The sequence below is a fragment of the Trachinotus anak genome, unplaced genomic scaffold (assembly GCF_046630095.1).
Source record: "Trachinotus anak isolate AG129_WGS33_773 ecotype Australia unplaced genomic scaffold, CSIRO_AGI_Tana_v1 ptg000025l, whole genome shotgun sequence".
NCBI classification, from domain to species: domain Eukaryota; kingdom Metazoa; phylum Chordata; class Actinopteri; order Carangiformes; family Carangidae; genus Trachinotus; species Trachinotus anak.
In genome coordinates this window covers 4011242-4021330 of record NW_027273876.1, presented here as the reverse complement: position 1 = coordinate 4021330, position 10089 = coordinate 4011242, and the positions used below count along the sequence as shown (strand labels likewise).

General features: G+C 44.9%; 1 protein-coding gene across 1 annotated transcript; it reads left to right on the top strand.

The window, feature by feature from the left end:
* The first annotated feature begins 2635 nt into the window (after nt 1-2635).
* On the top strand, nt 2636-8030 carry sost (sclerostin). The gene is made up of 2 exons (XM_071462970.1): nt 2636-3055; nt 5857-8030. The coding sequence occupies exons 1-2, from the start codon at nt 2806-2808 to the stop codon at nt 6264-6266; spliced, it is 660 nt and encodes a 219-aa protein (XP_071319071.1). The 5' UTR covers nt 2636-2805; the 3' UTR covers nt 6267-8030.
* The last annotated feature ends 2059 nt before the right edge of the window (nt 8031-10089 follow it).

Below are 10089 nucleotides of genomic sequence, written 5' to 3'. Positions count from 1 at the left end.
TCATTTTCCTGGGACAGCCCAAAACCACCCAGTGTTTACCTGCCATTAAACCAGACCAGGATCCTTCCCAGCCTTCACCAAGTGCTGCGGGTGTCTAACAAAACCGTAATAAAGTGTAATAATGATACACACATGTCAGCACTTTCATGCAAGAACACACTGTTAAAGTTATACTGGAATGCAAATTATTATTGTGCAAGGGCTGGAGTGTCAAGTTCAATTTTTCCGAGCACCGTCTTAAGCCTCTAAATAATGTTGTTTAACTTGATGAGACTTTGGTTCTGTTGTTACTGGCTCTTTAGAACGGTGCTTCTCAAAGTGGGGTCCAGGAGCCCTCAGGGGTCCTTGAGGGGGTTCCTGGTGATCCCCAGCAAAAAGGGGAGTAATTTAATTTCATTATAATTCCACCTATAAGTAACACAATGACAGAGGGTTTTGGTCATGGGTTTCAAACATGCAATAAAATGAAAATGTTGTCAGGGATGCTCGGACAAAATCTTATCAAATGTGGGTCTAATTTGTGCCACTTTAGGGATCCTTGATGTTAAAAAGTTTGAGAACTGCTTTAGGAGAAAAGAATAATAGAGTTGATAAAGCAGCTTTATTTAAGCCTCATCTCACAATATCATTATTCTAATTTGGTGTTTTCCCGTTTTAGTGGACAACCAGTTGGCCACAGCTACAAACCCTGATTTAAGGCTTGTATAAATCTGGATGGACATGAGGTTTACACATATGATTATGGAAGCATCTCTGTGCCTCAAATGAACGGTTACAACATGTGTCAAAGCAGAGATAATGACCACGACAATCCATTTTATATCTTTGTATTTATTTATTTCTCATCTCTCAAGCTCTTCCTCTGACTTGCCCCTGCGTGTCCGTGCATACAACATTTTAAAAAGGCCACTCTGATGCTAATGAACCCTAATCCTATCATTTCCCTGCAGAAGACTTCTCCCTCAAGAGGGCAGTGTTTGAATGAAAGAGCCTCCATCTGTCAGCACTCATCACATCACTGGGATATGAGAGGTGCCAAGAACTTGGAGAGTGTACATGAAGTCCTCAGTCTATATTATTTTATTCAAAGCAGATACAAGGATATAGAATATTGAATTCTTATGTAAAGCATTAACTAAATTCAAATCATGTACACAACACATGGTGCTGTGTTTATCCTATTGCAGCAGGAAGGAGCTGATAAAGGTCAGTGGATTTCTCTAAAGTGCAAAAAAGGAAAAAGACTCTGCTGCCATCTGTGAAAGTGAGCATCGAATTGGTTTGAGCGTCTCTATTGAGAGATAAAATTATGGGTAATTAATGTGAGACATGAATGATTAACGTGTGCACAGCCTGGTATCAAACAGGCAGAGTGAAGTCTCTGAGGAGGAGTGTGAGGCGCATGTTGCAGCAGTGGAGCGACTTCATTTCCCCGCTTCGCCTTGAGACGCGGTCCAAAATAACCACCTCAAAAACGCCTAAATGCTTCAGAGACACGTAATGCTGCGGAAGTCGTTAGGAGGGGGGAAGATGCATTTGTGCACTTAACTCCAACAACAGCAGCAGCAGCAGCAGCAGCAGCAGCAGCAGCAGCAGCACAGTGAAATGTGCAGATCCGCTCTCACTCATCACACTCAGGCAGAAGTGGGCTCCTCTCTCCTCTCCTTTTTTTTCCTTCTCCTCACATTTTCTCTCCTTTCCTCCCCTCTTCTGTCCTCATCTCCTCTCACCTTTTCTCTCTCCTCTCTTCTTCACCTTTACTCTCATTCCCCTTCTCCTACCTCCTTTCCCCTCTTTGTCATCTCCTACTTTTCTCTCCCATTTCTCTGCTCCAACAAGATTTTATTCCTCCTCTTCTCTCCTTCTCTCAACAATCTTTCCCTCCCCTCTATTTTCATCTCTCCTCATTTTCTCTCCTCTTACCTCTTTTCTCCTCCATTTCTCTGCTTTCCCCTAAGATTTCCCTCACCTTTATTGTCCTCTCCTCTTCCCTCTCCTCCCTCCTCCCCTCTGCCTTCTCCGTGTCCTCTCCTCTAACATTTTCCCTCTCTCTCCCTCTTCCTCTCCTCTCATAAAAAATATTTCCTCTCCTTCCCTCTCACCTCCCCCTTTCCCTCTGTCTTCTCCTCTCCTCTTTTCTCACTCTTTTTCCTCTCCTCTGTTTCCCTTCTCTTTCCCATTCTCACCTTTTCCCTCAATCTTCTCACCTCTCCTCTTTTTTCCTCTCCACTCCTTTATTTTCTCTTCCTCTCCTCACCTCTCCTGTTGCTCTTATCCTCTCCTGGATTTTCTTCTTCTCTCTTCTTTTCCTCTATTTTCTCCTGCCTTCTTCTCCTCTCCCCTCCTCTTTCCCTCGTCCTCTCTTTCATTCCTCTCCTCTTACTCGGTTTTCTCCTCCTCACCTTTTCATTGCATATCTTCTCCCCTCTCCTCTCATCACTTTCTCCCTCTCCTCTCCTCTCCTCTCTTCTCTTTGCGCCTCCTCTCTTTTGCATCCAGACCTCTCCCCTCCTAGTTTCTCAATGAATCTCTCGCCCAGGTCCGACCCCTCCCACTCTGTAAGCGCTTTAATTGTCAGCCTTGACGAAAACTTGCGTGGGTTTAAATACCGTGTGCGCCTCTTGCTTTGAGGGTGGAACTGACCAACCTGTCCAAGCAGCGGGCATCTCTTACGTGTGTGTGAGAGAGAGAGAGAGACAGAGAGAGAGAGAGAGAGTGTGTGTGTGTGTGTGTGTGTGTGTGTGTGTGTATATATTCCCCCCCTCTCCTCTGCGCTCTGGTGACTTGTGCCGCCGACCGACCAGCATGCAGGTGTCTCTGGCCCTCCTCGTCTGCAGCTCGGCGCTGCTGCTGCTCCAGGGATGCTGCACCGCGGTGAAGGGATGGAAGGTACTAAAAAATGATGCCACGGAGATTTTACCGGAGTTCAGAGAAAACAGTCGGACGCCCCAGGAGGCGATACCACAGGCGGACAACGGCAGCAACAACAGCAACAGCAACAGCATGAACAACAGGGCGAAACACGGAGGGAGACACGCAAACACAGCCTCCTACAGTGAGTATCTGTGCACTTCATGAAGTGGCTTCACATGCTCAATTTTACAGGTTTGAGGTGTTTGGAAAGAAACTGCATTGAAAGCAGCAGCTTAACAATTAATTCTGAGGTCTAATTAAAAGGCTGAGTAATTTTACTTGAGCCTTTATCTGGGGAATAAACAATAAACACAAGTAGAGGCCGAGCCGTGTTTCAGTGGAACCTCAGGACGAGCCACCGCGTTTACTCCACGTGAACAAGTGAAAATATATGAAAATATATGAATATTAATACAAATGTAATGATTAGTAAGCCCAAATGCAATTTATTCTCATGTAGACAGTGTGAATTCATATTTACGCTTATGATGTTTTATTTTTGAAAGAAGTCTATTTTAGTTTTCAGAATAAAAGATTTCAGTATTTGTGGGAACTGTGGTTCAGTGGTTGTGCGCTCAAACTCCTCTTTAACACAAATGTCAAAAGAAGCTGCTTCATAAATTCAATATAGTTTACTTGCTCTTTAATTTAGTAGCATTTTGATTTTATTCTGAAGGAGTAAGTGCTTTAATTAAACTTTTGTTTGACCTTTACTGACATTTTAAACGTTGACTCTTGAAGCAGCGTCACAGGTTATGTGGAGTCCAGCCACATAAAAAACAAAAAAAACAACCTGCCTGTTTTCATCTCACTTCATTTTCACACTGGTTCCCTGATCAAGAGCAGCTCTGCTGTGTGGGAAGAGTGTTTTCTTGCTTAATCCACTGCCAGAGTTGAGGGTGATGAGAGCGGCTTACACTCACATTCTTGTGGTTTCTTCCCCTACACAATCTGAAGTGGAGCATTCACAGAGACATCGGGGCTTTTTTCACGTTGTCCTCCAGTTTATTTCCTTCTCTCTTTATACTATTAGTCAAGCTCTACTTCCACCATAACTATTTGATTGCAACAACATGTCTCCTAAATAGAAAAACCCCACAGTTTGTTCTTTGGGTTGGGTGGGGGGTGTCTTTTCGGGGGGGGGGGGGATTGCTTTTTAAATGCAACACTGCCTTTGAGAATGATTCCCACCTGTGGCCAGTAAAGGTTGCATGTTCTGATTGAGCCGTGCATGTAGGACAATCTCACGCTTGCTCTCATGGATTCAAGATGGGTGGTGCAAAAATTCTCACACAGTTCTGCCCATGTTTAATCATGGCCACTCAGAGGGGAGATCAGAGAGGATGATTGATTACATTAGAAGAACATCAGCTGACGGGGGGAATTAACTAGCCAGGACTTGTCTTAGTGGGACTGAGTCTCTTTTTTTTTTTAATTTTTTTTTTTTTTTAATTAAGAATCTTAACATGGAGATGGGATGAGAAATCACACACAAAGCAGCAAATGACCAAGATCATGGTTTACATGATTTTTAAAAGTCTCCAAAAAAGGGATGGAAAAAATGCATCCTCCTTGTTTTCATATGGATAAGCAGGAGTATGTGATGGGTTTCACAGGGAGACAGAAATCTCCTGGATTATTCTCTTCGTCCGCCTCTTAGCTTTCGTCCTGGGATGGCTTCTCATGGTCCCTGTGGGGTCAGAGCGGAGGCTTTTGACCACTGCCTGGCCTCCCTCCAGTCCTCTCCCAAGGCTCGTCTCTCCCTCTCTCTGCCGCTGGAGAAGAGCAGCTCACGCAACTGTACAGTAGTCTAGTGTGTGATCCGTTTTTTTTTTTTTTTTAGGCCACCCTCATTAGTAATGCTTTTTTTTCAGGCTGACAGTAGAGAGGAGAGCAGGAAATGTGAAAGGAAAGAGAGTGAGACACCGGCGCTCGGTGAACAAGACAACCTGTGGTAATTGGTACAAACCGCTACCCAGTGCATGCTGTAGACATTGTATGCCGCTGTGGTCGCTTCAGCGGCGGGCCACAGAATAACACTAGATCAGGTTCTCATGGGGAGAAAAAAAAGTCACCTCATATAAATCCTTTTGTTCAGGGCTTTTTGCAAGAAAGCCGCAGAGGAAAACAGATCCCTCTCTGAGTGTATCATTTCTTAACCGACAGTTCCTTTTGCCCCTTTTTTTACACACTGCTTGTAAAAAAAAAAAACAAAAAAAAACAAAAAAAACACAGGACAATAACTCATGCATACAGCTGTTAAAAAGCCGTGGCTGAAATACAGGATTACAGGCTGAGTGTGTTGTCTCAAATCAGTCTGGCAGATGTCCAGTTTGTTCAAAATTGTACAGTTGCAGCACTGCCTTAAAATAACCAGACAGCTATTTACTCTTCCATCACCACATACATTTCCTGAGGGCCAACACTGTATGCCAGCTTTTCCTTTCAGCCCAAACCTCCATTAGGTTTGATTGAGCTGTTTAATGGCCCTCTGGTCTGGATTTGCTATCAGCTGATTGCTGCCAGCTGGATTTCTTTTGTGAAGCCCCATCGTCAGCTAATGATCAGACCATGAATCAAATACAGAAACTCTGATCTGATCTTATTGGCCTACAGCCTTTACTTAAATGCACAAATTGTTGTAATAAGTTGAGTTTATAAAGGTGCGTTTTTCGGCTGCACTTTTGTGTTGCACAATGTGTCAGATGGAAATGAAAATCTGCTGCCTGCTCAAGTTTTCTTTGGCTTATTGTTTCCTTTTTTTTCACTAAAACATAATAGTTGAGTTCATAAACTGAGTCAGAGAAATTAGCACATACTGGACTAAGACTGAGCTGCAGCACTGAAGCAGTTAACCTGTCCACTCCAGTGTGCGGCACTTCAAAGTGTTTGTGTTGGGCTGAAGCCATGAGTGTAACTGTGATATCTTGCTCTTCAATCCAGGTGCCTCAGAGCTGAGCTGCAGGGAGCTGCGTTCCACCCGTTACATCACCGACGGATCTTGCCGCAGCGCCAAACCCGTCAGGGAGCTGGTGTGCTCGGGCCAGTGCATGCCAGCGCACCTTATGCCCAACTCCATCGGCCGGGGCAAGTGGTGGAGGAGCAGCGCCTCGGACTACCGTTGCATCCCGGCGCACTCCAGGACACGGAGGGTCCAGCTGCAGTGTCCCAACGGCAACACACGGACTTACAAAATCCGCGTGGTCACCTCCTGCAAGTGCAAACGCTTCAGGCCCCACCACAACCAGTCGGTGGCCAAGGAGGTCCCGAAGACGCAACGCAACAAGAAGCACAGTCGTTCGCCTCAAGATCGGAAAAAGAACAACACGCCACCGATTGGCAACTCGTACTGATGCTGGTCTGCAGCATCTAAGGACAGAGACTGAAGCACATTCATACACACACACACACATGCACACGTCACACAACACACCAACCAACATATCTCCCTCAGATGGGGAGGAGATGCAAGAGAAATTTCAAAGAGAGCGAATTCATAAGCTAACTGCTGGGCTGATGTTAAGTCATCTGTCTGTTATTTTTCAGCCACTTGTCAGCACATTTGTGAACTTTGCTTATTTGCATGACAAAATGAATCAGTGCCAGGGCTTGCCACGACTGCGACCGGTCAGGAGCATCATGTCGGATAATATGAAACGAGTATCTGATCACCCCAACAGCTCTAAAACCTCCCTGGTCTCTGTCTCAGTCTTGCACTCAAACAGATTTCATTTAAGCATAATGAGAAGTACTCCCCGAGGCTTCAGGCCCATCTGTACAAACATCCAGCGGATGCAGAGCTACACCGCACAAGGCTCTGTTTAAAGCTGAAAAGGTGTATCTCTGCTCCAAAGTGGTTGTAATCCATCTCCTCTTTGGCTGCTGTGTGTGGAGAAGATGGTGGCAGCTCTGGGGGCTCAGACGGTGGGATGTTGACAGTTTTGCAGAGGGTCTGGCCTGCACGGGGGTCCACGCGGCTCCCTGACAGCCCACTAAAGGCCTCACTCATCAGGACAGACCTACAGCACTCTCCCCTCTGCAGCGGCCCCAACCAGGCCTGTCAGTAACAGTAGCGCCTTTTCCCACGACTAGATACACCGAGTCAGGAGGGACGGGGAGAGAAAGCAGTTTTCTCAGCACTAACACCACAGGGGGCACTGGGCATTCCTCTGACTCCTCTTAATTACTAAATGAGCCCATTCCTGTGTTAGCATTTGAGTCATAAAAAGCCATTTCCTCCAGCCAGTTCCTGTTTGCTGGAATCACATACAAAAAGTGCACATGTGTGTAGGAGGCATCAGAAAATTGTGCGTGGTTGTGTTGTTACCTAGGGGCAGAGCGCTCTCCAACACGCCCACACCGGAATTCTTTTGCAATGGGCCAAATAGAGCAGCGATCAGCCATCGACAGCCAAAATGCCTCTGTTGTGTCAGCCTGCAAGATTCAGGACACCTCTGTTCCTCTCTGCACCACTCTGTAAATAGCTCCGACAGGAAAGATAGGAATAAAAATAACGTAATGATAACAATAATTCAGTTTTTATCATTGTGTTGACTGCTAAAACTCTGGCGGGAAGAGGAAGCGGCGATACCCAGTCTGTCAACGCAGACGACACAACCTCCTTCCTCAGCATCGCCTCAGACGGGACTGAACTTCACGAAGAATACTCACAATGTTTCCGCATATTGTCAGCACTCCGTTGTTTTTTCCCGCTCATGTTGCATCCTGATTTTCTTTTTTCTGGTTGTCTAAACTGTACTGACAATGTTTGCTTCTTTTTCCAACTTCTATGTTTTGAAATAGCAACTGGAAAGGGGGTTTATTATCGTGTAAGCTGAGAGCTGTGATGCGAACCTGTGTGGTCTTCTGCAGCGGTGCCCTCACATGACGGGGTGTTCAAGAGAAGCAGGGAGGGAGGGGGCTGTTGTCTACAGACACAAAGAAGGACTGTAATAAAGAATGAACTGCATATTTATTTTTTATTTCCACATTTAAATTATTTATGCAACCTTTTGTAGTAAATAGCCATTATTGTCATATAGTATGATAGAGACTTTGGAAATGAAATACTGTACAGTACATGAATAAAGTAAAGGCAGATATATTTGAAAGAACTGGCTTATTTGTTATCATTCATTGAATCTTTTGCCCGTATTTGTGCATGCATGCTTGGAAAACTTGGAAGTCTGTGCAGAGAAATTCCAGGAATTAGGAAGTTGAGGTTTGCCTGCACAGCTCTGCAAAAGAAGAGAAATCTTCACTCTTGAGATTTATGCTCCACAACACCAACATGTCTTTGTTTATGAGGGTGGATATGAGCCATAGCCATCACTCAGCATCATCCCTCTCTGCCTCTCCTCCCTTGAGGCTTCGAGCTTGATGCGCTGCGAGTTTTCAAAAGCATCCCTCTTTGCTTTATTTGTGGATGCTTGTCATATCTGGAGCGCACTTGCCGACAGTACCACCGGCGCTCACTGAAACTTAAGACTTGCAGTCAAGCAGGGAGTTACACAATCCAGGCCCTGAAAATGCAACAAGCATGAATGAAGTGTTTATGCGAAGTTTTATATGCAAGTGTAATTTTTAATTACCGGGACAAGAGCTCCTTTTAAAGGGTCAAATAAAACTTACTGTAAACACAAAACAGAAAATCACTGTAGCAACTGACTGAGAGCTTGACTTTAGTCATGCCACTGCAGAACAGCAGATATTAAATTTCACTACATCACCCGTAATGTGCAGTCATTATGTCATTTTCAAGCCCTCTTTTCCAAGAGAGAACAGACATGCCATGCTTTTACTCATGCAACGAGCATGGAGCAAGTTTCCCAACGAAATTCAAGACCACGTCCTCAAGAGCAGGACCTAAATATATTGATGCTGACAAAGCATCTGCCCTGAGTTACTGCGCACACACGTTGCGACCCACTTGTGACCCTAACAGACCTGGGGGATACTGAGCTGCACAAGGAGTCAGGCGTGATTGATTCCCAACAAATGCAATAAGTCTACGACACTTTGGTCCGGCCCCCGATGTAAGTGTCATCAATGAAGTTCTGAATACCAGGTGCAGACGTCCCTGAGGGTCCCAACTCTGTTACAAGTGTAAGAAACCGGATTCAATTAGCTACACATAACGCCAAGAGTTCACAAACAGTTCCTGCTTGACTCATGGCCTCAATAATGAATATTTATAGAAGTGACATAGTGACCACGATAAATGATAACTGGCTTCCTTTGTCCAAGTGTGGGAGAAGAAATGATAGGATTGTGCAAGAGGAGACGATTTATGCCGTGCTCATCCAGTCGAACAGCCCTTCAGTCTGAGCACACTCTGTGTTAAACTCATCTCTGCAACTGACAATTTCTTCAGATAATCACTGTTTCCCAGCAAAGCACCATCCTGCAGTGTGATTATCAACTCGTCTCCATCTCGCCACGTCTTCATTTTAACTCCACAAGGAGTAAATGTTAAGATGCTGCTTCCAAGTGCCTGTTTAGGTCCCCCTTTTTTTTCCTCCTTTGAAGTCACATAAAAATATCTGATTTCAGCTTCACTGCCAGCTTATTGTTTAGCACATCGCCAGAAAGTTGTCTAGGAGGCAGCCACTTGAATGGCTAAGGCGCTGTCAACACAGACGTAACTGATGTTGTGCCAAATGCAGAAGAGACAGTCAAAGAAAACAGACTGTACATCATCTGCAAATAAAGACATGTTTGACTGATGCGTGTTTTTGCCAGTAGTATCTGTCTCACAAAAGCAAACAAACCTCCTCTCTTGACTGCAAAAAGCGCCGGAGGAAACTGACTTGAGGTGACATTCATAGCATGCGGAGCACTTACTCTCACACGCCAGCATCTAACCCTTATAAAAGCCTTTAAACTGTTGTATTTCTGGTCAGCTGCCTGTGCAGTTCAGTTGCTTAACAACCTTGCAGCCGGTCCAAGAAATTTCTTGAGATGGAACATATTTTCTGAATACTAGAACACATGATATTCGGACCTTCGCTGAGGATTACATAAAGCCACTTCTACACCCCAGTAGTTTCACTTCTAGGCCTTTTTAGTCAAACCTTTCCACAAGCGGATATTATTGCTCTAGTCAAACACATATGGACAATGACGGATGTATTCGGAGACGGATGTTTGTGCTTCACCAACCACTCCCTTATCAGG